This window comes from Microcaecilia unicolor, chromosome 6 (genome assembly GCF_901765095.1).
Source record: "Microcaecilia unicolor chromosome 6, aMicUni1.1, whole genome shotgun sequence".
Taxonomy (NCBI): Eukaryota; Metazoa; Chordata; class Amphibia; order Gymnophiona; family Siphonopidae; genus Microcaecilia; species Microcaecilia unicolor.
In genome coordinates, this window is record NC_044036.1 from 320,135,323 (window position 1) to 320,162,649 (window position 27,327).

Sequence of the window (27,327 nt, forward strand, 5' to 3'; positions counted from 1 at the left end):
AGGAAACAAACAAAAAAAACAGCAGTGCGTAGAAATATTAAGACAAGTGACTATTCTGTACTTTCTATGGAGAAAAAGATAATCAGGTATCAAGATTTTTTTTTAACGAGTAACAGATTTTATATGTTATCTGGGTTTTCTAGCCCATTATAAACCGTAAAGTTGTATTGCTATGTTTATCACCCTCCTCTCACCTATCCACCCCCATCCTGTTAGACTGAAATGCTTTGATGTTCCCATGCATACCTCCTACCCATCCCCACCCTGTTAGACTGTCAATGAAATGCTTGGAAGTGTTTCTTATATATACTGTCATCTACCACATTTGCTTATTTCCGATCTGACAAAGAAGGGCAACCTTTGAAAGGGGACGGTGTAAAAGACAGATCTTCGGGATCCTCCGGATCTAAGTACTACCTTAAGCGGTTGTTTGTTTTGACGGCCGCCTGCTTGTTATTGTACGCAGCGATCACCGATCACCAGTCGCATCGCTGCGAAGCAGAAATAATAAATGGGAGCGACAGGGAGCGAAGAAAATCGATTTAATCAATAATGTCCAGATTTAAATAACATGCACAGAGAAGAAAAAAAAAATTAGGAGGTTAGATGTAAAATGTTCATATGTATACGACTACCAAAAGAAAAATGACGTTTTAAAATGTTGGCGATCGAATCCGGGAGGATCCCGCTGTATCCGGTTTTTACACCGTTCCCCTTTGAAAGCTAATCAAGAAATGTATTAAGTTATGTCCAATAAAAAAGGTATCATCTTATTTTCTTTTCCATGTTTTCTTTTGTTTGATTTCTATTGATTACCTTTAAAAGTGGACTAACATGGCTACCATACCACTCTACTCAATATGTAAATAAAGGACTGTCATAGAAATGGATTTAGGCTACCTTTGTTAAGAGAGTAGAGAAGTAGGTGATCGTTGATCTCATTTCCAGTAGTCACATTCATTATCGGCGCATTATAGAACTAAATCCAATAGTAACACTATTGGATTGTTGGTTCTATAATGCTTTGGTAATGAATGTTGACTGTTGGGCAGACTGGATGGTCAGGTTATGCAATGGGCACCATATAGTTAAGAGCTAGGGCCATCTCCATTATTGCTCCGGAATGGCCTTCCCCTTGATGTATATGTTTGGAAACCAAGGACCCCTTTTACTGCTGCAGGTAAAAGGCAAACATAAAGGAAATGGCTGTGCAGTAAGTGCACACTTGCCGTGCGGCCATTTCCAGGGTGGAACCCTTACAAGGTGGTAAGGACTCGCATGCTAAGCTGCTGGTAACCGTAACTGCTGCCAGATAAATCCCCAGCACTAAAAAATGATTTCCTGTCGCACTGGAAATGGTGTGCAGGGTTGCCAGGTGGAAAATTTTTTCCCCACCCAAATCAGCCCAAACCCCGCCCCTGACACCCCGCCTTCATCGGCCTCGCCTCTTCCGTCACCGGCCCTGCCTCCCGTCATCGGCCCCGCCCAGAATGTCACTAGCCCCGCCCCTGCGGCCTGAAAAAACGCTTAAAAAAAACGCCGAAAGACCCCAAAACAAGCCCAAAAAACCGCAACCCGCCGCAGGCAAAAATTTCCCCCGGCGGGTCGCGGAAAACCGCCCAATTGGACAGGAAAACCGCCCACCTGGCAATACTGATGGTGTGCTGGGGGCAGCTCTACCACACTGACTCCCATGGTAGGCCAGTGGTAGTGTCGGATTTGGCGTGAGACAATGCCACAGTATCTCTACCACGGCATTGTAACTATTTTGTTTACAATAAGGGCTCCTACGCTAACCCCATGGTAATTGGGCATTGCGCAGCAATGTGCCCACGCTACCCGATTAGCGCAGGGCACGCCTACTGTCCGCCCATTACTAAAGTCTCCCACGCTGAAAAATACAAATTAGTTTTTCATCATGGGATTAGCGTTCACTCGTGGGCACGCTTCCGTGGGATGCCTCAGCGCGTCCAGCGGCAGTGCATTATACCACGCGGTAGGCACACGCTAGTACCTACCGCGCATTAGTAAAAGGGCCCCTACGTGGGCTATTCGAGTTTTGTTTTTGTTTTTTTCCTTTGGTAGATTTTTTATTAACTCTTTCCAGTTAAAGCCACATTGAGCCTGCAAATAAGTTGGGAAAATGTGGGATATAAATGTAACAAATAAAGTTAACTAGTTTAAGTTTTGTTGGGAAGATGTTATCTGTTATTGACTTAACCACAAAGGGACCTGTTTACTAAAGCGCATTAGCGGGGGGTTGTTTTTTTTTTTTAAATATTTTTATTGAAAAATTTTAATGTAAACAAATCCAACAAGGTATCTTATGCAGCAACAGATGAAGCATTGTAACCCCAGACCAAACATCCCAACCCCACCCATAGCCCTCCCCCCTCCCATATTGCAAAGGGTGATATGCATATGTTCTCTGACGGTCCATTTCCATTCCTTGGTCAAATGGAGTTCAATAACCAGAGTCATCATCTAAATCACTGGAACTATCAACTGGGGGTGGGGGGCATCCAGGTCAATCCCCGAAAGAGATCTCCATTCTCTATACTTGTCCCAAAGTTTATAAAATTGAATCACCTAACCGGATCGAATAGCTGTAAGTTTCGACATCTGATATAAATAATCCATTTTGTGGATCACCTTTATCACTGGTGGAGGGTGCGAGTTTCTCCATGAGGAAGCCACCAGAAAGGTCGAGGCCAAGCAATATAAAGCCGGTGAGATCCCTCGGGGACGAAAATGCAGTAGACAATTTTCTGCAGTGGCTGGATAGTCTTTTCCCAAACTCTGGCCAAGCTGCCGTAGCAACTCAGTCCAGTAACTTTTTATTTTTGGACAGGACCACTATATATGAAACATATCACCCACTGCGTTAGCGTTTTTAACATGCCTACATTTAGCACGTGCGTTAACCGTGTAGGCACCTATAGGGATACTGTAGGCGCATACATGATTTACGCGCGTTAAACATGCTAACGCGCCTATAACGTGGCTTAGTAAACAGGCCCTAAGTGTCTGAACATCCATTTAAAATTACCTGGTAAACTTTAACCAGATGTACCACAGCTGAATAACCCCCCATAAGCCATTATTAAGATGGACTTGGGGAAAATCCACTGCTTATTTCTAAGATAAGCAGCATAAAATGTATTGTACTTTTTGGGGATCTTGCCAGGTTACTTGTAATTTGGATTGGCCACTGTTGAAAACAGGATGCTGGGTCTGATGGACCTTCGGTCTGTCCCAGTATGGCAACGCTTATGTTCTTTTGATAATTTTCTTAAGGTAATATTAAGGGCCTCTTTTATCAAGCCGTGTGGCAATGCTGACAGAGCCCATTCAAAATGAACGGGCTTTGTCAAAATTACCGCACCGGGAGTCGCTTGATAAGAGGCCCTAAGGCAGAGAAAATTTTCCAGCTCACTCTCTGTATGTAGGATGCTGGTTGCTGTGTTAAATTCACCTGAATGTGTAGAAATAACTTGTAGGCAAACCTTTTTTTTTTTTGTCCTAATTCAAATCAGCTGTAACTGGCATTTGAGTGTAATTGCACTGGTTCTTCACTGAACTGATGGCAGGAGCATTGCTATTTAATTTTCTTTTTAAAATATATATTTAATTTAAACACAGCACAAAGGTATGCACACTTTGAAACCAATTACCCATCACTGAGAGACTTTCATGCTACTAGTTTTCTGATGCTATGGTAGCTTTGTTCTCGGGGCGGGGGGGGGGGGGGTTGCACCCAGCCCTCCACAGCTAGACTTGAAGGACTAACGAGATAGGGCTTGAGCTCAGGTTTCAGTTATGTTAACTTTGGGTTTCAAAGGGCTGACCATAGTGAATGAGGCAATAGCGGGAAAAGTGTTTGTGATTATAAATACCAATTCTGTAGTGTCTCACCCAGGCCACTGTGATCTCAGGGTGAACTTTGTATGTCCTAATTAAGGGGTCCTTTAACTAAGCTGCAGTAAATTGTGGCGCACACCGTAGCTTAATATGGCTTAACACGGGATGCGCTCAGACGTCCTGTGGTACGTTTGAAATCATCGCACATTATCCGCGTGTTTAAAAATATTTTCAGTTTTTATTGGCGGGAGCATGTCTGGGAGGGCGGAGAGTAGCATTCCTGCGCTGATCACAGCTATACTACCGTGCGCTAACTGATTAGCGCACGAGCCCTTACCGCCTACAAAATAGGTCTCGGTAAATGCTTCTGTGCTAATTATTTTTTTCATGGCTGTATTCTAATGGCAACGTTAGCGCACGGCCGTTAATGCGAATAATGAAAAATCAGCCATTTTACTGCAGCGGTAAAAATGGCCTTAGCGCACGGCCATTAATGCGAATAATGAAAAATCAGCCATTTTACTGCAGCGGTAAAAATGGCCTTAGTACACAGGAAAAACCCACGTGAGGTCAGGTTAAGGCCACTTTTTGCCGCAGCTTAGTAAAAGCACCCCTAAATTCAGAATTCAAATAGGAGAAAAAGAAGTTGCTAGGGAGGAGTGGCCTAGTGGTTAGTACACCAGTCTTGATGTCCAGAGGTGGCCAGTTCAAATCCCACTGCTGCTACTTGTGATCTTGGGCAAATCACTTAACCCTCCATTGCTTCAGGTACAAAATTAGATTGTGAGCCCTCCAGGGACAGGGAAATACCCAGTGTATCTGAATGTAACTTACCTTGAGCTACTGCTGAAAAAGGTGTGAGCAAAATCCAAATAATTAAAAGAAGGGTACAAAATTTTCTCTGTAGCAAGGAAAAAAAAAAAAGAAAAAAAACTTTGTAAGCCCACTAGGGACAGAAAAATATATGTATATAATATGTAAACCACTTTGTACTGAAGAAAGGCAGTATATCAAATTCCTTCCTCTTTTCCTTAGGGTGCGTTAAAGTTAATGTTTCATTGCTATGTTTTTCAGCATAGGTGAGTTGGATTCAGAGAAACCGGCCAAGCCAATGAGTTCACCGAGTACACTTCCCAAGTCCAGCGAGAGTGAGGATGAAGAGCTTCCCAAATTCACTTTCCTTCAGCGCTTGAGCGGAACTTGCCCAGTGGTTATGCTAGAAAGTTCTGACTCTGATGCTTCCCACTCTTCCTCTCCTGGCGCCTCTAGTCAGGAGCAGCCCAGAGCTATCCCGTGTGAGAAGAGAATCGTCATGATTGATAGTGAGAGTGAGGAGGAGGAGGAAGAAATTAAATCCCTCACAGAGAGGCTAAAGGGTAGATTCACGACCTGTAGCAGTGGCACAACACGGTCTGCGTCACAGCAGCCCAACAGCAAAGACTCTGTGTCCAGCGCTGGAAGTGTTGGACTCTGCACTGACAACGACCTATCGGTGAGAGCCCAGCAAGTATGGCAGGCAACTGGAAAGACACTGGACCGTGACCAGGACAATGTCACTTGGGTTTCCATGTTAGAACCGTTGCACGGGCATCCTGTGTGCCAGCTGGAGCATACGGGCAGCGCTGATGATGCACAGGAGGTGGAAGCAGACCCCCCTGCAGTGTCCCCTCCACAGAAAAAAGTGAAGCGGAATCAGGAGGAGACAGAGCGAGCTCAGCAAGAAGCACTGCTGAGGAGAGCATGGGATAACAGAAAGCTGTGCCAGGAGCAGGAAAAAGCAAGGAGGGCAGCGCTGGCACGAGCAGTGAAAGCACAGCGGCCTGAGGAGTGCCTGAAACACATCCAGGTGCTCATCGATCCAGGTACTAACCCGAGCACTGAGCCCACGGCAGTGCTATGGTGCTGGTAGATATTGTGAGTGGTATCTTGCACAGATATTATAAAACCTATTAAATCAGCATGTCTTCTGGTGCACTTAAGAGAATGCGCCCTTCTTTAGCATCTCCAAAGGATTAGCCCATATTTATGGGTTGTGCCCATCTACTAGTAGGTAGAGATGGAGAGTAAATTAGAACTTTGCCACATAAGGCTGCTGTGTACTAGGTTCTATTCAGTATCTGTCTGTCTCCAGCAGGTGGTAGAACCTTGCTGTGCAGCTCTGTTTCAGGTTCCTGTGGTGGGCTCTTGTTTCCTTTCTGAGATTTCAGTTGAGTTTCTGGGGCAAAGGCTTTATATATTGGCTTTTTAGGTGTAAACCTGATGGTGTCAGTTCCGTTCCTCCTCCCCCACACCTTTCTCCTTTCCTGTGGTGGACTCCAGGCCTTTTCTTAGGGCTTCAGTTGAGTTTGTGGGGCAAAGACTTTCTTTATTAGCCTTTTGGGTGTAAACCTGGTGGTGCCAGGTCCCTCCTCCCTACCACCACCACTTCTTCCCTCCACGGCTCTCCAGCCTCTTAAAAAAAAAAAAAAAAAAAAGTCTGAGCATGCGGTTTCTCTTTTTAGACGTTATTTGGGGAGTATTCTCTGCCAAGAAATTTTACTGCCGTGCTTTGTGCCTGAAAACCAGAAATCACCTGTTTCTTCACTGTGGTGAGTTATTCAGTTTTTACTTACGGTTCCAGAGTTACATAGTAACATAGTAGATGACGGCAGAAAAAGACCTGCATGGTCCATCCAGTCTGCCCAACAAGATAAACTCATATGTGCTACTTTTTGTGTATACCCTACCTTGATTTGTACCTGTCCTTTTCAGGGCACAGACCGTATAAGTCTGCCCAGCACTATCCCCGTCTCCCAACCACCAGCCCCGCCTCCCACCACCAGCTCTGGCACAGACCTACAAGTCTGCCCAGCACTATCCCCGCCTCCCAACCACCAGCCCCGCCTCCCCCCACCTTACGGTTCCAGAGTTGGTTAAATGCTGTTTCCAGTGTGGGAGCCAGCATCAAAATCAGGGCAGCGCACCATGTGTGTTAGGTCCTCTGAAAGTGCCTATTAAGTGTTCCCATATTTTTATATACCTTTCGTTTAGAGAGCTCAAATCCCCTCAGTTTTGTGACTGAGGGCAATTACTTAAAAAAAAAAAAAATTAAAAAAAAAAACACCCTGAAAGTTTCCCTCACTTCATTTATGGAAATTTTCTTTTTCTCACCTGAGCTGTATATTGGCAGTACAGGTTTTCCTTCTTTCAGCACCTTTACAAAGGAGAGTCAAGCTTAGTGCTATTGGCTCCGTATTTCTGGACCAAATTTCACATCAGACCACTTCAGTGGTCCCTTCTCAGCTGTTTGTCGCCATCTCTCTTGGACCCTCCAAGCCAAACTCAGTCTCAACTGGCGGATTCAGTGCAGCCTTCCTCTGACAAGTCACAACAGATGCCAGCTTATTGGGCTGCAGAGTTTATTTATTTATTACATTTGTACCCCACATTTTCCCACCTATTTGCAGGCTCAATGTGGCTTACATAGCGCCGTGGGGCGAAAGCCTCCTCCGATGTACAAACAAATATAGAGTTCTTTGTCTGCTTCAGCCGGTCCAAGGCCGATGGTCTCCAATCGAAGTTTCTTGGTACATCAGCTGTCTAGAGCTCAGAGCCATTCGAAAAGCCTTGCTTTCGTTTACTCATCACTTTGAGGGAAGCCAGTGAAGATTCTTTCAGACAACATGACAGTAGTTTTGTATGTAATCAGACAGGGGGGAGCCAAGAATGTTCATCTAGCCACAGAATTGGAGATTCTGCTGGGCCGAGGTCCACATTCCTCTAATTTTAGCAACTCCTATTGCAGGAACTTCAAATACTCAAGCAGATTTTCTCAGCAAACTTTCTCTGGATCTGGGGAAATGGCATAGCAAAAGCCTTCCATATGATTATGTCATGTTGGGAAGTCCCGGGATTGCATCTAATGGCATCCAGGAGAAATGCTCCAGTCCGCAGATTCTTCAGCCTTTGGAAGGACCCCATTGCAGAGGGTCTGGATGCCCTTCTACAGCAGTGGCAAACAACAGTCCACCTATATGTTTTTCCTTTGTGATCAATGTTAAACATAAAGCTTCTTTGCATTGCTTGTCATCCAGGGAAAATTATATTTGTAGCTCTAGATTGGCCAAGATGTCTTTGGTACGCAGATCTGATGAGAATGAAGATTGATACCTCACTGTCTCTATCCAATTACAGAGGCCTTCTGATTCAGGGTCCAATTCCAATGCACAATCCTTTCCCGTTTGGTCTTATGACATGGCTTTTGAAGGGTTACGTCTAAGGAAGTAAGGTTACTTGGAAGAAGCCATTGCTACTCTTCTTTAAGCCTGTAAAAGTTCTATGTCTACTGAATAACAAGAGCAGGGTTCCAAGCATGCCTGAGAGCTAACAGTTACTAGTGTAAGTAAGGGATTTACTAAGTAAAAATGCTTTCAACAGCTTACAAAATAAGAGGTAATCGGTAACGTATTTTAATGGATTAGGCAGAGAATTCCATATCTTCGTACCTTGATAGGTAAAACCTGCATTATGAATAGATTTATAATGAAGCTTCTTACAGCTTGGGTAATGAAGGATGAGATATTCCCTAGATGTAGGAAAAGTATTTCGTAAAGGCAGTTCTATCATGTTTTGCAGGTAGCAAGTTAATAAACCGTATACAATTTGATAAACAAGTACACAAAGTTTAGAGGTAATCCGAGAATTTTTTGGAAGCCAATGTAGTGTAGCCAGGAGAAGACTTGCCTTGGTTTAACAAGGAACTCTACAAACAAGACAGGCAACGGTGTTAGTTTTGTTTGTTCCTCAAAGTTGATAACATTTTCTTAAAGAGGCAGAAGTCCTACTTTCCATTTATTGCTTGGCTATCCGAATACTGAATGAAACATAGTACACAGCAGCTTTATGTGGCAAAGTTCAAATTTGCTCTGTCTCTACCTGCTGGTAGATGGGCACAACCCACAAGTATGGACTAATCCTTTGGGACGAAAGGAAAGAAAATTATCAGCTAAGAACTAATTCTTTCCATAACTTTTTAGTGTAGGGTGCAGTGATTTGGGAGATGGGTTTGGTTTCTAGTAGAGGGTCTTTTTGTTTTATACTTTTTGAAGCTTAACTTTAGGTATGGACGGCTTCCTAAAGGAAAAGTCCATAGACCATTATTAAATTGACTTGGGGAAAATCCACTGCTTATTTCTGGGATAAGCAGCATAAAATGTATTGAACTTTTACGGGATCTTGCCAGGTATTTGTGACCTGGATTGGCCACTGTTGGAAACAGGATATTGGGCTTGATAGACCTTTGGTCTGTCTCAGTGTGGCAATACTTATGTACTTATTTGATTTGATTTATTAGAATTTAATCGCTTTTCATCATGGAGAATGCAATTTCTGCAGGAACACTACTGCCAAGGTCTCCTTATCATAGAAATGTAAAGAGATTACTGTTTTCCAAACTGTAGGCTCTCTAGTAAATTAGCGTTCCTTTTTGTAATGCTTGTATTTTTCTCTGTGAGTTCTCTCCATCTCTGGGCATCCAGCTCAATGGAACTTAATTTGCAACTGCATGGGGATTGTGCATCATTTTGACCTCTTCCCCTTTTTATTTTGCCCAGTCATCATAGTGCTAGTCCTGGGCCACAGACCATGGATCAGGACTTGATCCAGAAGCCAGCCTGTGCACATCCTCGGTCTGGCCACTAGGTGCCAATGACTGTGACTCTATCCGTGTTTCTATCTTCATGCCCTTGGGGGCTGTGAATGTCATCTTCATGACATTCCAGTTATTTATGCTAATAATTTTAACAGTGGGTACAGCACGCCCCCTTTAAGGGCACCTTTGTAGTAACATAATAAGTGATGGCAGATAAAGACCTGAACGGTCCATCCAGTCTGCCCAACTATCACACTCATTATCAATTCATGATTAAATCAACAACGAATGTGATGTGAAATACTTGGTCATGGTCTTTCTTTGGCATATCCGAGACATAGACCATAGAAGTCTGCCCGGCCTTGTCCTTACGTTCAGACTACTGGAGTTGCTGTTGAAGCCCACTCCAGCCTATCTGTCTTGTTATTTATATGACCAATAATGTTTGATTATCTAACCACAATATCACTTTGTATTTGTTTACACCCGCCTCTCCGGTACTATGTAAGCCACATTGAGTCTACAAATAGGTGGGAAAATGTGGGATACAAATGTAACAAATAAAATAAATAAATACACACACTTTGCTGGGTTTATTTTCTTTGTTTATTTCGCAAAGTGTGTTGAAAACGTTTGTGTTTCGTAAATTCATGGTGTGTCGTCCCCCCCCCCCCCCCCCCCCCCTAGTATGATGATATTGTGTATTTCTTTTTCCTTTCAAGTTTTGGTTTCCTACACTTGACTATTTGATTGAATTCTGTACATTGTATTTTCATCTGACTGTAAGCCACATTGAACTGCATGGCTAATGTGGGATACAAATGCCGTTTAATGTAATGTAAAATTAAGCTTTGGTCTTTCCTTCTGTTCTTCCCAAGCTCTCCTGCAGTTAGAAGGTGGAGGACAGCTCCTGAGTGCTCTTCAGGCCATGGAGTCCAACTGTGTGATAGAGAAACAGACGCTACCGTACAGTATCTGCTGGAGGAGAAAAGTTGTGGCGTTCCAGGTCAGGAAGATTTTACTAGTTGTGAAAAGTTGTTGAGGGTGACGTTCATTCTCTTGCCTGTGAAGACTTTGTCGAGCTGTTGTCTCTATTTCTCAGGTGGAAGAAGATACCTGGTTAGAAGAGCCTAATGTCGTACTTTTGGTCCCCAGGGAAGAATTTGTGTCCATGATCCACAGTTCCAAGCAGGTAAGAAACACAAGATTTCGGTGTTCCATCCTCCCCAAGCTGATCCCCAGCTGCAGAACTAGATGAACAGATGTGTGCTGGCCAAGCAGGATGGTGAAATTCTACCCAGCAGGGCTAGCGAAAGAACCTGACTTTTATCCAAAATATAGGTACAAAACAAACAATGAGAAAAGAATGCAAAGGGTACACTCAATCAACAACACAAAAAACCCCATTTGTTAGCATCAGCTTACACTGTTCTGAACCAGGGAGTGTTATCCCATCCCACTAGCAGATGGAGGTAGAGAAAACTGAATTCCACCAGAGACATAATCTGTGGTGCTGTCTAGAACAATCCAGTATTTTTCTCTACCTTCCAGGAGGTGGTAGGTTGTGCTGTGGTGCTCTATCCCTGGCCACGCTCCCTGCTCTGCTGGCTGAGGCAAACTGTACCTGGTTGAGTTCAGAGCTTGGCTCCACAGTCCCCAGTAACACTCTTTAGTGCCCACTGGGTGAGGCTTTGGCTTAGTTCCAAGGGATCTTATTTATTTGGATTTTGCTCACCCCTTTTTCAGTAGCAGCTCAATGTGAGTTACATTCAGGTATGTTGGGTATTTGCCTAAGGGGTGGGGGTCCTCATCCCCCCACCCCTCTTGCCCCTTCACGCTGTTTGGGTGTGTCCTCCACAAGCTCCCTCTGCAGCTCCCAGGTGCTTACATTTCTCTTAATTTGCACCCCCAGAGAGATTGGGATGGCATAGGAGCCAGATCCCCAGGTCAGGCCTGCGCCTGCCTGACACGTGGTTGGGATGCCCTCCAGGAAGTGCTGCTCTGTGAGCAGAAACCAGCATCTCAGTACGGCTGCCACTTCTGTGTGTACAAAGTGCGATAGGCCGTTTCAAGTTTGGAAATGGTGGGGGGGAGGGTCTCTGAAGTTGATGTTGTATAGGCCATGCATAAATAAAAAGAAGGTGGTATATAAATCTTAATCAGAAATTTATTATATTTAATTAGTTGTATTTGGGTGGGTTTTTTTGGTGTGGGGGGGTGTTTTGTTTTTTTGCATTATATCTTATAATATTTTGTTTTAGGTTTGCATTAATTAAGTTATCACATTCAAAATATTAACATTGGAAATGCTCCTTTTGGTCATTAGGAATTATTCAATTTCAAATTAAGATAATTACCTTCAAATAAACAGATTTTCATTAGAGCAGTCCTTCTCAACTCAACTGAGCCAGTTGGGTTTTCAGATTATCCACAATAAATATTGGTATGAATGAGAGAGATTTGCTTACTGAGGAGACAATGCATGCAAATCTCTCATCCATTTTCATTGCGGATATCCTGAAAACCAAAATGGCTGGGTGTGCCCCAAGGTCAAGGTTGAGAAGCACTGCATTAGATGATGGAATCATTGCTGTTCAGCTATTTTATTGATTTAGTTTTGAGGGAATCTAATTTTGGGTTGGCTTGTAAAGTTTTAAAGATTCTCCCCTCCCCCCCTCCCCCCAATTATGTCACAGGTCTGCAGTGAGGTAGCAGGTGTTCAGCAAAATCTTCGGAGTTTCGTAGAACACATTTTGGTGAAAAGTACTGGGAAAACCATCTCCCTTGCTGTTGTGCAGATGGAGAAATACTTCAGGTTAGATATTCTCTCTCATCTAGCTGATCACTTGAGTGTCGTTGCTAGCCTGACACCCGAGAGATTGGTCTGTGTTGAAGCTGACTCTTCTCCCTACCTTTGTTCATCCTGGAAGTCAGCAGTGCTTCCGCCAGTTCCCAGAAGAATGGCCCTGGAATTAGGGGACCCAAGCCCCCACCCCCGTGGCTACACCACTGACCTGAAAACATATCTCTTTACTAAGGTTTTTAGCAGTACTTAATATTGTTCCATGGTCTCTCTTGCCATTAGTCATGATGCCTTTCATTTTGTAGGCTCTGGGCTACTCCTCACTTCTGTGCAGTCTCTATCATTCCCTCCCTCCCATTTGTTTCACTTAGGGTTACATTTTCCTACCCCCATCCTTCCCCCCTAATAAATGCAAATTTATGTAACCTAGCTCCCTTGTGTGTCTCTCCATTTTTTTCCTTTTTCTTATTATTAATTTATATTTGACTTTGTAAACCGCTTAGATTTTATTGATTTGTGGTATATTAAAGTTGAACCTTCAGCATACCCGGCCCTGCTTCTGAGTTTTGCATACAGATAAAGCTGCCTCTCATTGGGAAAGGAGCTGTGTTGCCCCCTACTGTCCATGTTTCATATTCTGCTTTTCTCTGAAGCTGCCTTGACTTAACAACTGTTTTTTTACTCCTCAGAACACAGAAGCAGCAGTTGCGGAACACCGTACGGACCGGAAATGCGCAGGATAAGCAGAAGCGGAGAAAAGGGAAGGTGGAAGTTCCACCAGTATTGTCCAGAGTGGATGTAGAGGAGGTGAATTATGCTTTCCTTTATGCTTCCCAGGTTCTCTGTGTTTCCTGTCCAAAATGATTTTAAATTTCCATCCACATATAGTCTCTGTAAAGGTATTAGCTCGCACCGTGGCTGCTGTATAGGAGTTGTGGAGGCAGTAAACGGGAGTCCCGCACACTGATGCCCACCAGTGTAAGTAAAACAAAGAAATCATATTGTTTACAGATTTGCTGGGTTTCTTTGTGTGAATGCACTTAGTCACATATACCTCAGTGCTGTCTCTCTTGGTTTACCACCAGTGTTGTGCTAGTTACTCTTCAGAAGTATTTATTTATTTAGTACATTTATATCCCACCTTTTCCCACAGTGGTGGATGCTTGGAATGCCCTCCCGCGGGAGGTGGTGGAGATGAAAACGGTAATGGAATTCAAACATGCGTGGGATAAACATAAAGGAATCCTGTTCAGAAGGAATGGATTCTCAGGAGCTTAACCGAGATTGGATAGCAGAGCCAGTAGTGGGAGGCGGGACTGGAGGTTGGGAGGCAGGGATAGTGCTGGGCAGACTTATATGGTCAGTGCTAGATCCAGTGGTGGGAGGCGGGGATAGTGCTGGGCAGACTTATACGGTCTGTGCCAGAGCCGGTGGTTGGGAGGCGGGGCTGGTGGTTGGGAGGCGGGGATAGTGCTGGGCAGACTTATACGGTCTGTGCCCTGAAGAGCATAGGTACCAAATCAAAGTAGGGTATACACAAAAAGTAGCACACATGAGTTGTCTTGTTGGGCAGACTGGATGGACCGTGTAGGTCTTTTTCTGCCGTCATCTACTATGTTACTATGTTAGGTGTGCAGGCTCAAAGTGGCTTACAATGTAATGATAAGGCAGTCGCCAGATCAGTTGTTATACATTTACAATCAAATGAGATAGGATAGAAGGAACAAGGGAAGAAGAAGAGAGGGAAAGGGCAAGAGAGTCTAAAATGGTCCATGAAGATGTTATTAGGAAGGACTGGTGGTTATATGATGAATCCTAGGAGTAGGTTATCCGAGATAGGCTGGTCTGAGGTAGATTCCTGAAGCCGAGATGATTATGAGTGGTTTAACAGCTTTCAGCAGGACAGTCTTAAGTAGAGGAGTGTGGTAGCCGTGTTAGTCCACTCTTAAGGTTATCAATAGAAATCAAACAAAATAAGATGATACCTTTTTTATTGGACATAACTTAATACATTTCTTGATTAGCTTTCGAAGGTTGCCCTTCTTCCTCAGATCGGAAATAAGCAAATGTGCTAGCTGACAGTGTATATAAGTGAAAACATTCAAGCATTACTATGACAGTAAAATAGATACCATTGGAGATTCTACATGGAATGTTGCTACTATTGGAGATTCTACATGGAATGTTGCTATTCCACTAGCAACATTCCATGTAGAAGGCTGCGCAGGCTTCTGTTTCTGTGAGTCTGACGTCCTGCACGTACGTGCAGGACGTCAGACTCACAGAAGCAGAAGCCTGCGCGGCCACATTGGTGATCTACAAGGGCCGACTTCTACATGGAATGTTGCTAGTGGAATAGCAACATTCCATGTAGAATCTATAGAAATCAAACAAAATAAAACATGGAAAAGAAAATAAGATGATACCTTTTTTATTGGACATAACTTAATACATTTCTTGATTAGCTTTCAAAGGTTGCCCTTCTTCGTCAGATCGGAAATAAGCAAATGTGCTAGCTGACAGTGTATATAAGTGAAAACATTCAAGCATTACTATGACAGTAAAATAGATACCATTGGAGATTCTACATGGAATGTTGCTACTATTGGAGATTCTACATGGAATGTTGCTATTCCACTAGTAACATTCCATGTAGAAGGCTGCGCAGGCTTCTGTTTCTGTGAGTCTGACGTATGTGCAGGACGTCAGACTCACAGAAGCAGAAGCCTGCGCGGCCACATTGGTGATCTACAAGGGCCAACTTCTACATGGAATGTTGCTAGTAGAATAGCAACATTCCATTTAGAATCTATAGAAATCAAACAAAATAAAACATGGAAAAGAAAATAAGATGATACCTTTTTTATTGGACATAACTTAATACATTTCTTGATTAGCTTTCGAAGGTTGCCCTTCTTCCTCAGATCGGAAATAAGCAAATGTGCTAGCTGACAGTGTATATAAGTGAAAACATTCAAGCATTATTATGATAGTCTGACAGGGTGGGAGGATGGGGGCAAGACAGTCTATAATGGAGAACTGTGGTAGTACCTTCGAGACTAGTTGAGACTAGTTGAGAGGAGTTTGCCTTCAATGTCAAGGAGCGAGTTTACTAGTTTCTTAGCTTAGTTAGTTACAGAAATTAAATTATTCATTTAGGAAAGTAATTGATTACTGATTACATTTACCTGCTTAGAGTAACTAATTGCTTTTCCTTTACCGATACCACATCCAAGAATACTTAATGGTATGTGAAGAGGTAAAATATCCATCTTGTACACAACCCCAAAGTGACTATTTGAGAACTTCATTTCTTGATGCTTATTTCAGGGAGGTTTGGCCAACTACATCCTCATGTCATGTTGTGCTAATTACTCTTCAAAAGTAATTCATTACAGTTATTTGGAATAGTGAATAAGTAGTTAACTACTTTGATTACTGCAAGAAAGCAATTAACTACAGTAACTAATTACTAGTAACTTAATATTGCACAACACTGGTTACCTCTGTACATCTGAATAACAATCAATCAAGTGACGACAACAATTATTCTACAAACATACAACACCTTTCTTTTTTTTTCTAAAACTTTTTTGTTAGTTTCAAAAGGGGGGGGGGGGGAAGCCTCAGCAGTCAAAGGTAATTGCCATCGGTGGGGCATAACCCCTTTGTGTTTTCTAAAGCCAAGAGCACCTCTTGCCTAAGACCAATCATCGGCTCAAAAACCTCCAAAACATTTTCAATTACCGTATTTTTCGGACCATAAGACGCACCGGACCATAAGACGCACCTAGGTTTTAGAGGAGGGAAATAGGAAAAAAAAAAATTTCCTCTTTCCCTCCTCTAAAACCTAGGTGCTCCGGTGCGTCTTGTCCGGGTTTTGGACCTCCGTTCTGTACTTACAGGATTCCATGTTCCCTGGTGGTCTAGTGACGTCGGGGCAGGAAAGAGCCCCCTCTTTCCTGCCCATCGCGCTGCTCTCCGTGCTTCTCAATGCTTTCTGACGGTCTCGGCGAGATTCAAAATGGCCGCCGAGAATCTCGGCGGCCATTTTGAATATCGCCGAGACCATCAGAAAGCATTGAGAAGCACGGAGAGCAGCGCGATGGGCAGGAAAGAGGGGGCTCTTTCCTGCCCCGACGTCACTAGACCACCAGGGAACATGGAATCCTGTAAGTACAGAACGGAGGTCCAAAAACGCTACCTTCGGACTATAAGACGCACCCCCCATTTTCCTCCCAAATTTTGGGGGAAAAAAGTGCGTCTTATAGTCCGAAAAATACGGTATATTTTGCTTGTTTAACTTCAAGTTCTTCTGTTTAAGCCCTTTGAAAGTAGTGAAATCAGTCACCTTTAGCCAGCTTTTCTTTTAACGTCAGCATGTAAGAAAGGAGCACTTAACTTAGGCTTCCAATTGTCAAGTTCCCAACGGGGACCCGCTTTACCCAGACAGGCTTCTTTAGGGGACACTGCTCTTAGGCTAAAAGTCGTTTCTTCAACATGGTGACCGGCAAGGGTTCCACGATTTTTTACTTTTTAGTTTGACTAATTTTGTGGTACAATTCATTATTGTTTGGACATCACTGGTTATCACAGCCTATTGCTCACTTGGCATATATGAACTTTTGGTCCCACATAGTGGGGTGAAATAAGGACTTGCCTCAGCCTGTCCTATAAAAATAACTTCTTAGAGGGCAAGTCTGTGACAGGACACTTCCATTTAAATACCCCAGTGTTGTATGGGGTGCACCTATTCCGTTATAGAATATTAGCATGAACCCACAGTGACGTACCTCTACAAGTTGCACATATACACCACTCCCCCCTTGTAGTGCATGCGTGCATGCATGCGTAGATTAGTGCATAGTGTACTTACGCATGCAAGGCATGCACACACTTATAGAATCGCCTTTCACATATCCCAGTCCCTTCTAGGAAGAGATTGGGTTATGTGAAACCTGATGCTTGAAAGGATTCAGACTCTGATGAAGGGAATTCCCCCTGTTGGTGGTGCTGAGGAACATGCCTTAAAAAAAAAAAAGGCCAAAACGCGCTCTTGTTTTGGCGTGTTGGCAGCAGGCCCCCGCAGTTCACCTCCTATTTTCCCACATGATCGCCTGGCCGGCGGCGAAGGCTGGATTGTTTCTCTTTTGGATTTCATTAGGACAGACTGATGCTGTATTCTGTTGCAATTTCAGGCTCTAGTGGACCTTCAGCTCGGCACAGGCGTACAAGTTCGGTTTCTGGCGACTTGGAAGGAGTTTGCCGACTTTACCAGCATGTTCACCAAGGCCGTGGCTGAAGCACCATTTAAGTAAGTCAAAAACAAATGGCGTTGACCCTACTGTCAGCTGCTTGAGTATTTTAATCTGTGCAGGTAAGAAAATGCTCCTGAAAAGCATTGTCCCAGGCAGAGTTGTTTGTTTTCAGGAAGTGTTCCTGCTGCTACTACTACTTATCATTTCTAAAGCGCTACTAGACATACGCAGCGCTGTACACTTGAACAGAGCTTACAATCTAATTAGGACAGACTGACAGAACATACAAGAGATAAGGGAATATTAAAGTGAGGATGATAAAATAAGGGTTCTGAACAAAGTGAATAAGGGTTAGGCGTTAAAAGCAGCATCAAAAAAGGTGGGCTTTTAGCTTAGACTGGTAGTTTCAGAGGGCCAGGCTGATGGCAAGGAAAAAGTGATGTGTCTCTGCTGTGAGAAGATCTAGGGCCCTGGTTTAACAAGCCGTGCTGTGGGCGCCCAAACTTTTCTGTGCGCGCTAATGCTAGAAACACCCATAGGAATATAATGGGTGTCTCGATCGTTAGCGCATGCCAATTTTTAGCATAAGAATATAAGGGTAGCCATACTGGGTCAGACCAGTGGTCCTTCTAGCCCAGTATCCTGTTTTCCAGACAGTGGCCAAGCCAGGCCTATAACGCAGCTTAGTAAAACAGGGCCCCTAGTATCTCGACAGGAGTCACAGCTGTTGCGTAGCTGACGCATGATAATCTAACTAAAAATGCAGACTGACTGGGTTGTTAACACAGCCATGGTCTCTAGCTAACAAACTGTTAGAGAAGAGTTGGATTAGGTAAAAGGCAGAGCGATAAATCCCGGTTACAGGTGCAGGCCCGGTAAAGAGCTGTTTTTGAGCAAGCCTCAGGAAAACTGCTGAACTCACAGGAAGTGTTAGACATATTGGGATGGATCTTGCGTAATCTGCTCATCAAGGGCTGGATGAGACTGGTTGGTGGGACGGTTGAAGTGTGCATGTGATGAAACCCTTGCTGTCCTTTTTGTTGACTTCAGGCATGAGAGAGATAATACAGGGTTCTCCTTCTGCGTGGAGGGTGACTGGTCTGGAGGAGTGAAGGTGGATCGTTGTGGGAAGGGGCTCCTGCAGGTCTGGAAGAGGCAAATACAGCAGTTGAACCGTGTCAGCGTGGAAATCGCCAATGCTGTGGTGTCCAGTTATCCGTCGCCTCAGCTCCTGGTACAGGTACCATCTTTTGGTGGTGGCGCCTCCCTGTCTTGGCCACATCAAGGGCTGTGGCATTAGAGTTGGTCAAAAATGTACTAAACAGTTTAAAAAAAAAAAAAAAAAAATTTTAATGGTAAATTTATCATTTTATACTTATATAAACACAGTAGTGTGCCGGTAAATGTTTAACAGGCTCTCCAACAAAACAAAACAAAAAAAAAAACACCCACAGATATGTACGCAACTGTAAATTCCGAATGGCCAATTGATTTTCGCTGCACTCTTGTATCTGTAGCCAACCTATGTTTCTCTGTTTACTAAGCTGCGCAGCAATGTCAGCATTAGCGCACTGCCAGCGCTAGCGTGGCTTAATAAACAAAAAGGTATGTTTGCTATTCATCCCAATCTGCTAATTCTTTTCACAATAAATGTATTGACATTAAATCTGACATAATTTACTGTCAGACTATTTCTCACCCTATATACCAATATACCCACTACTGGGAAACTGGAACAAGCTGGACTGTTACAGATTCCTACAGAGACACTACATGCCAGCAGAATTCTTCACCTCAGTTGCACATGCAGAACATAGACAGATCCTCAACTGATACAAAATAGGTGGTCACAAAAAAACATGCAGACAAAAACTGAAGACCCTCAAGAAAGCCAGAGTCTAGATGCAGTGAAAATACTAGTAAAAGTAACAGAAAAACATTTTCTTCCATACTCCACTAAACATAAAATTAGAAAAGATACATTAAAAAAAAAACAAAAAAACATGAGCAGCATATCCCCCTTTCCTTTCCCTCCCATCCATGAGTACTATGCCCCCCTCTCCTTTCCCGCCGGGTGAGTGTACAAACGTTTATAATACCTCAGGAAAACCTCTGCAATCTCCGAATCTTTTCTCACCAAAACCCCACCTCCACGATCTATCTGAGATATACTAGAAGAACCTCTAGATCTTTTAACCAAATTTGCCAAAAGCTTCCCCGATTTATTACCATGACAATATAGCTGAAATTTGTAATATTGTATCGACTTTATTGCCCGAGCATGGAGCAACTCACCCAAAGAAGTCTGCAAAGCCAACAATGAGCTACGCTGATGCACAGAAGGAGACTTCCCATGTTGAATACGCTCCCTAATCAGTTGCCTTTGTAGCTGTAAAATCTCCCGATCTCTCGCCTTCTTCTTGAAAGAAGTATATGCTAAGGTTTCTCCTGGTAGCACTGCCTTGGCTGCCTCCCAAAAAAGTACTGGGGTGTGTACATACTCGGCATTATTATTCTGATAATCATCCCACTTAAGCAGAAGATATTTCCGAAATTCAGCATCCCAATACAAATGCACTGGACAACGCCAGCGATATGCCTTATCCCCCAATGGCCCAAAAGTAAATGAGCTATAGAAATGATTAGTAGTAGCACCACAGCATGATCAGAAACGCTATAGAGACCAATCCCTGCCTCCAAAACTGAAGAAAAAAAACGAAGACGAGACCAGCCAGTAGTCAATACGAGACTGAGACCCATGAGCCCTTGACAAATGTGTCTAGTCTCTATCCATGGGATGTAATGTTCGCCAAATATCCAAAGATGTAAAGTAGAGCAAAGCAACGGAATACCCCTATTCGGGTTCCCAACATCTCGTGCAGAATTGGGAGATCTATCCAAGGTTGGGTCATGTACTAAATTAAAATCCCCTCCCATAAGGACTGGGATATCAGGCATCCCCAAAATCCTATGTGTAGGTGTTTGGATAAATTTATGATCATACACATTAGGGCCATAAGCATTACATAACAGCAGCTCTCTGTTACAAATAGCGACTTTGACAATGAGGAATCTACCCTTAGGGTCCTTCCAAGTTTGCAATATTTGAAAAGCCAACCCTTTCCGGAATAAGATCAACAACCCCGCTTTGCGATTTTATTGCTGGTGTCTCCACCAAATCTCCAACCCACCATCTTTTAAATTTAAGATGCTCTAAAGTTGATAAATGGGTTTCCTGTAAAAACACCAAATCTGCTCTCTGCCAATTTAAAGCCTGCAAGATTTTTTGTCTCTTAATGGGGGAGGTTACTCCATTAACATTCCATGAAATTAATTTAATCAGGGCCATGTTTGATAAAAATGGCAGTACATCCAGAGATCTAATACATCTAACCAGGTCACGGGGCCACCCCAGCTCATAGCCCCCCAACCCAAAGCAACCGCATCAAAAAAAACCAGACTTCAGTCCTTCTTCCCACCACACACGCCTTCCCATCACACTGTGACCTCCCAACATAATAAAACAACAACAACAAAAAAGAGTAAACAAAAATACCAAACCCATCCCCAACCCAAAACATTATCTCCATTCCTACCCTTACTCCCAAAATGCACAGATAAAATTGCCTCCTTACCAACCTTCCACCCTCATACCTGCCCTCCCATCACACACCGCCCAATATGGGTCGAGGCCCGTGTGGAGATCACGCTCCCGAGCCCCCACATGTTTGTAACCTAGGCACCATTAACATAACAAGAACACAACAAGGTGCAGCATATAACAATTACCATCAACATGTCCCTACGCACATGCATCCACATACACACACAAAAAAAACCAAAACCCTATCTCCGTGAAACATCCAATCATTCCATATACCACCCATCCGTACTCAGCTGAGATGTTCAATTCCCATCCCAGCACATCATTCCTCCCCCCCTATTAAAGGTATATTTTGTGATATCTAAGACAAATTGTCAATCAAACATATAAATGGCAAGTGACCGACTCACCTGCAAATGCGCAGTAGACTTCCCTCTCTGTCCCACCCTTGCGTCAAGACGTGATGACGTCAGAGGGCGTGGAACAGAGAGGGAAATGGAGTTGGACGCTGCCGCTGGAGCCTGGACACGAATATCGCGCGCACCAACCTCCACCCTCCACCCCTGCCGCCGCTCCCGCCCCCCTCCGTATCGGGCCCCCTTCACTGACCTGACAGCGCCTTTCATCTCCGTGTGGAAGCGCTGCAGGCAGCAGCAGAGCAGGTCCACAGTCTCCAACAGTCATGGTTGATTGCTCAAGGGTGGTAGAGTTTGAAGAAACGCTTTGGCCCGGTCTGCTGCATCAAACATTTGCGTTTCCCTTCTGTGAACACTGAGACGTGCTGGGTACAACAGGGCAAACAATATGCCGTCGATGCAGTTCCCCACATATCGGGGCGTAAGCTTTCCTTAACAGAGACTAGATGAAAAATCTTGAAAAAACAGCACTGGTTTATTTTCAAAAGTGAGTGTCCCTTTGCTCCAAATAGCGTGTAAAATTTCAGGAGTTTAAAGATAACAACTCGAGGGCGCACCTCTATAGGCCTCCGTGGGCCTAATCGATGTGCTCTTTCAATACGCAACGCTTCCGCTTCAGATTGTAGCTGCAGACTTGAAACCAACCAGGATTCCAAAAACCCTCAAAGCTCCGACTCAGCAATCTTTTTGGGTAGACCTACCAAACGCAGGTTCTCCCTTTGCGACCTATTTTCAAAGTCGTTCAGTTTGTCTTCCAAGGTACGCACCCTATTATGCAGCTCTTCATTACCTGTAGAGAGTTGCTGCACCCTGTCTTCCAAGTCCGATACGCGTTGGCAATACGCAGTAAATTCTCCCTTTAAAGATTCTAGCCGCCCATCAAGAATGTCAAGCTTATCGGCATTAAGGTCAGTGTTACCACACTCATTATCAATTTTTGAGTCTGCCATTTATTAATTTCTTTCGTCAATTTTCTGAATCTGCCATTAATTGATCACTTTCGTTTAATTTTTATTTTTTCAAACATATACATATATGTGCTATAATCTTTTATGTGTTTAGACATGAGAATTCTTTGACATATTTGTATTTATTCATGTGCAAATTGTATTTATATAAGCACACCATTTTATGTGTTTATATATATATATTTCATTGTTTGAGCCCCCTTTTTTTAATATATGAGAGGATTCACTTAATTTTTAATGTGTATAAATTCACCTTTGAATGCATTTGGTTATCCATGTTTAATGTATCCAATCCACACTGTTTTCTTACTTTGTGTAGACATGAGAATTCATTTACATATTATTTATATGTACATCATTTTTATACAAGCACACCATTTTTTGTCTTTACATATTTTTAAATATGGAAGGTTTTATTTTATTTTTTGATGAATTTAAATGTTTTATTTTCTTAAAAAATTTAATCATCCGTTTAAATTCATATTCATTCTTAAATGCATCTAATTTGTTATTATTATACATACTTTTTTATATAATAACATTTAAAATTATAAAATTAATTTTAAATATTTAAATGTATATATATGTTTTATATTGTTTTTATAATTTATGTATTCAAAATGTGATTATAGACTCCTGATGCAGGCCTAACGGCCGAAACACGACGTTGTGTCGAGTCTTTATACCTCAATAAACATCTTTATTATTATATATCCTTTCAGTCTTTGGAATCCTTGGTCGCCCTCCCACTTTTATTTCATTTCAAGCTTATCGGTGATACACTGCAAACGCTTATCCAACGAATCTCCAACCGACAAAAATTATTTGCAAAACACAAATACAGGTATCAATCCTTCGCTGGCCAGGTACCAATCACCAATAGATCCTCTAAAAATAACTTCTTTGGAGGTTTGGGCCCTGGAGCGTGCTCCACCAGCGCCCGCTTACAAGCACGGCATCACGTGACCTCTTGGGGATTCTTTTTAAGAGAGTGAAGGGAATATTTCTCCATGAACCTCTGTTGTTCATGGCAGTACCTCAGATATGACACACTACACAGTAATTGTGGCTCCCAAAACAGTCTCTTACCTTCTGAAAGTGGTTAAGAAAATCTGTACGCTTTAGGTTAACAGAAACTTTCACCATTTTCCTGATAAAGAGGTTAAACAAACATGTAGGGTTCTCCTTCTCTTACCCTTCAGCTTCTTCTGCCTTGTCATCTGAAGTGTGTCCATCTTCGTTCAACCACCACCTGGCTGAATTCTTTGTCCACATACTTATAAAACATGCTACCAGGGCATATTACTTCCCGCATACATCTGACTTACACAGCCCTGGTGGTCAACTGGGGCAGGAGCAATTCTCCTACACTCCTGCCTATGCAGTCTCCAATTTCTGTACTGAAAATGGCTGCTGTGAGTTCCTGCACAATCTCGCGAGACTGCCTCTGATACTTACAGCAGTCACTTTCAGTATGGACAGTGGAGATTGCACAGGCAGAAGCGTACGTAGGAGGGTCGCTCCTGCCCCAGCTGATCTGCCGCAACAACCAGCTCACAAAATTAAAAGTTATTGCAAGTCAGCTCCAGCACACCACCGTATATATGTATATCTTTGTTCTGGATCTAAAGTACTGGTAAATATAAAGTTATATATTTTCCAGTACTGTAGATTCAGAATAAAAAAATGAAAGCCTAATATTAGTAGGAGTCAGTCAACTGTAGAAATATAGAGGAGTTGGAATTGAAGGTTTGGGAAGGGCTGAAGTCTCATGATTTTAACTCACTTTTCCCCTTGCCCTTCTGCTCCAGGCCTACCGCCGTTGTCTCTCTGAACATGAACGGCAGAACATGCTGGCAGATATCCTTGTGCGGCGTGGGGAAGGTGTGATCTCTACATGTAGGCGTGTGGGACCTGAACTCTCCAAAAGGATTTATCTGCAGCTGACCTCTGATGTTCCTGATCTGTTGTTGGAGATTACTCCTTGAAATGAGAACACTGTTATTTCAGGAGGACCAGACGCAGCTCATGTGGTGATTTATGTAGGGCAAAAACAGCTAAGCTGAAGGACAGAACTAGTTTCATCCTTCAACGAAATTTAAAAAGCAATTATTCTGTATGGTAGGTAAGTCCAAGATATGTAGATAGCTGTGAAACCCTTCTGCATCATGGAGATAAAAAAAAAGAGGACATATCTCTGGCCGGGATAGTGTGGAATGAGTAAAAACTGAGCAAGGCAATTCTAAATCACAGCACTGTATTGCATGGCATTTATAGGGTTTTTAAAAATAATTTTTGTTTCTCTTTCAATTGTGGATATCTAATTACTTTTGCTTTTAGAAAGTTTGTAAGATGAAAGAATGTCTCAGAAATAAATTTTTATTTTTAAATGATCCATTTCCAACAAAACTGTTGCTATTCACAATAAATGTTATTTCATCTCATGGGGTGGGGAGACCACCACTCCTTGTTAAGACTTTTCCTGAAGAAACTAGCCGGTAGTTTTCACTGTAGAAGCCTCACATTCTCCTGTCCTACACAGCAGCTTCCAGTGCAAGAAGACAGAAATTAGATATAAGCCACAAGTTCTGGGCTGTTCCATCTAGCAGCAGGTGGAGACAGAGCCCACAGCTGTGCCCTAAAGGTCTACTGTACAACTGCTCGTAAATCAGTATTTCGACAATGAAGTAATGGGAAAAGTAAACCTACTACTATTTAGCATTTATATAGCACTACAAAGCATACGCAACGCTGCACAAACATAGAAGAAAGACAGTCCCTGCTCAAAGAGCTTACAATCTAATAGAGTTCTTATCTGCCTCCTTTTACATAATATAAGCCAACGTGAAAATTTAACAGCCTAGCCAAACCTATTTGTTTATTTTAACTAGAAAGGAGTAAGCTTGCATCTATGAACAAAGAAACCGAATAAAACAGAGCAAGGAACAAAAGGGTAGGCTTCTGATCCACTGGGACTGAAGAAAATAAAAATATGAGGTAACTTCTAAGTTCTCCTTTCTTTTTGTCTTATAGATCAGTCCTGAATTTGTAGGGTGTAGGAAAAAAAAAAACAGTCCAAGCTGGGAAGGACCGAGAAACCCCTGGTGAAAGGAACAAAGGAATCCACTGTGGCAGCAACGCCCAATCTGTAACGTCTAGAAAAAGTTTGACAGGACAACGATGTGGAATATCTACAGATTTCATCAACCTACCATCAAAAAGCTTATTATAAGGGAAGCTTTATTGGGATATAAAGATTCATTTAGTTGTCCCAGAATTGTAGCTGTGTTTCCTTATGGCAGTGGTGGCTTTATTGTTTAAACATTAGGTTTTGTCTTTACATACTTGTTTTAATGATTGTAACTTGATAGCATATCAAAAGAGGCAAAACTTTAGGAGAGATATTGTTCTTTAAGAGATTGGATTATGATTTTGAAATGGAGGTGCCTGACCATAAGAAATGTGGGAATTGTTACTGGTGCAGCAGCACCACCACCATTGAGGGACACTGATGAGAAATAGAGTGGTGACATCTCATTCTACCACCACTGGAGTACGAGTGGTGGTAATATATGCCATTGTCTATCCATGTGATTTGGTCTATGTAGGGAGATCTAGTAGACATATAAAATTATGATTTGATAGCGCAACACCTCTTAGAGAGAAGCTTCACTGACTCCCCATCAAAGAAAGAATTAATTTTAAAGTTCACACAATGATTTACAAGATATTACACGGAGAAGCCCCTACCTACATGAATAACCTTATCAACCTCCCAACCAGAAACAGTTTGACATCTTCCCGTACTTACCTTAATCTACACCTTCCCAACTACAAAGGTATTAAGTACAAATCCGTCTATGCATCCAATTTTTCCTTTTTGGGTAGCCAGCTTTGGAACGCTGTACCAAGATCCATTGAAGACCCATCTTCAAGAAAGCCTACCCACATGATTCTTACCTATTGTTATACATTAACCATATTTCCCATTATCCTTATTGCTATCCCATATCTATTCCTCTCCATCTTCCTACGCCTACCTCCTAACGCTCATTTCCTTCTGCACCCAATTCCTCCTATGTTTAATTTACTTATCCGTTAGCCCCATTAATATTACGTTTACCACAAATCGTATATTCTTCTTATGACTTGTAATTCTTTATATTGTTGCTATGTAAGCCGCATTGAGCCTGCCATGTGTGGGAAAGCGCAGGGTACAAATGTAATAAATAAAAAATAGAGATCTTTAGTGATTTAAAGAGCTAGAGCACACTTTGACATCCTGCAAGATATCTTCTTGCAAGAATGTAAACTGAGGTAACGGATCCTTCCATCAATGAGCAACAGTGGTTTTAGAATAATGAGTTGCATGGGGACAGAAATTTCGCTTGTCTCCACTGGAATCTCCTCCGTCCCCTCCTGTACTAAAAATAACTCATACTGGTAACTTCTCCTGTCAGTGCTTATGGGGATTTCAATACTACCAACCCTATCCATTTTTTTTTTTTTAGTGCTATTATATAATTGCTAATTTAGCTTACAAACCAGAAGGATAGTAGGCTGGCCTAGCATTGCCCTTCTGCAGGACCTGCATCTATCGTCTGGACCTGGAGGGGTTCAGCATTCCTGTGCATCTCTCTACTTTAAAAAGATGGTCAGAGCATCAGAAGTCATTGGTGACTTCTCAATACTGTTCAGGGGCCAGGCAAATTTCAGTCACAGATATGGTTTTGGCCAAAAAAAATTGGTGTTAGTCACCCTCTAAATGTGAATGTGAAAATACACCTT

At 42.7% G+C, this 27,327-nt stretch overlaps 1 protein-coding gene across 3 annotated transcripts; it reads left to right on the top strand.

The window, feature by feature from the left end:
* Positions 1-24,902, top strand: EME1 (essential meiotic structure-specific endonuclease 1). Of its 3 annotated transcripts, none has more exons than XM_030208342.1 (10): positions 1-86; positions 4,936-5,723; positions 6,363-6,449; positions 10,369-10,496; positions 10,593-10,682; positions 12,187-12,305; positions 12,983-13,100; positions 17,492-17,607; positions 18,602-18,785; positions 24,351-24,902. In XM_030208342.1, the coding sequence occupies exons 1-10, from the start codon at positions 67-69 to the stop codon at positions 24,525-24,527; spliced, it is 1,827 nt and encodes a 608-aa protein (XP_030064202.1). In that variant the 5' UTR covers positions 1-66; the 3' UTR covers positions 24,528-24,902. The 3 variants fall into 3 exon arrangements, with proteins under 3 accessions (XP_030064202.1, XP_030064201.1, XP_030064204.1); XM_030208341.1 differs by having other exon boundaries at positions 18,602-18,791; positions 24,351-24,901; XM_030208344.1 differs by lacking the exon at positions 6,363-6,449 and having other exon boundaries at positions 18,602-18,791; positions 24,351-24,899.
* The last annotated feature ends 2,425 nt before the right edge of the window (positions 24,903-27,327 follow it).

Excerpts from the sequence above, each read along its gene's own strand:
- EME1 (XM_030208341.1), top strand. The coding sequence starts at position 67 with ATGGAGAAAAAGATAATCAG. Across the intron at positions 6,450-10,368 it reads TCACCTGTTTCTTCACTGTG|CTCTCCTGCAGTTAGAAGGT; the intron begins GTGAGTTATTCA and ends GTTCTTCCCAAG. Across the intron at positions 13,101-17,491 it reads CCAGAGTGGATGTAGAGGAG|GCTCTAGTGGACCTTCAGCT; the intron begins GTGAATTATGCT and ends TTGCAATTTCAG.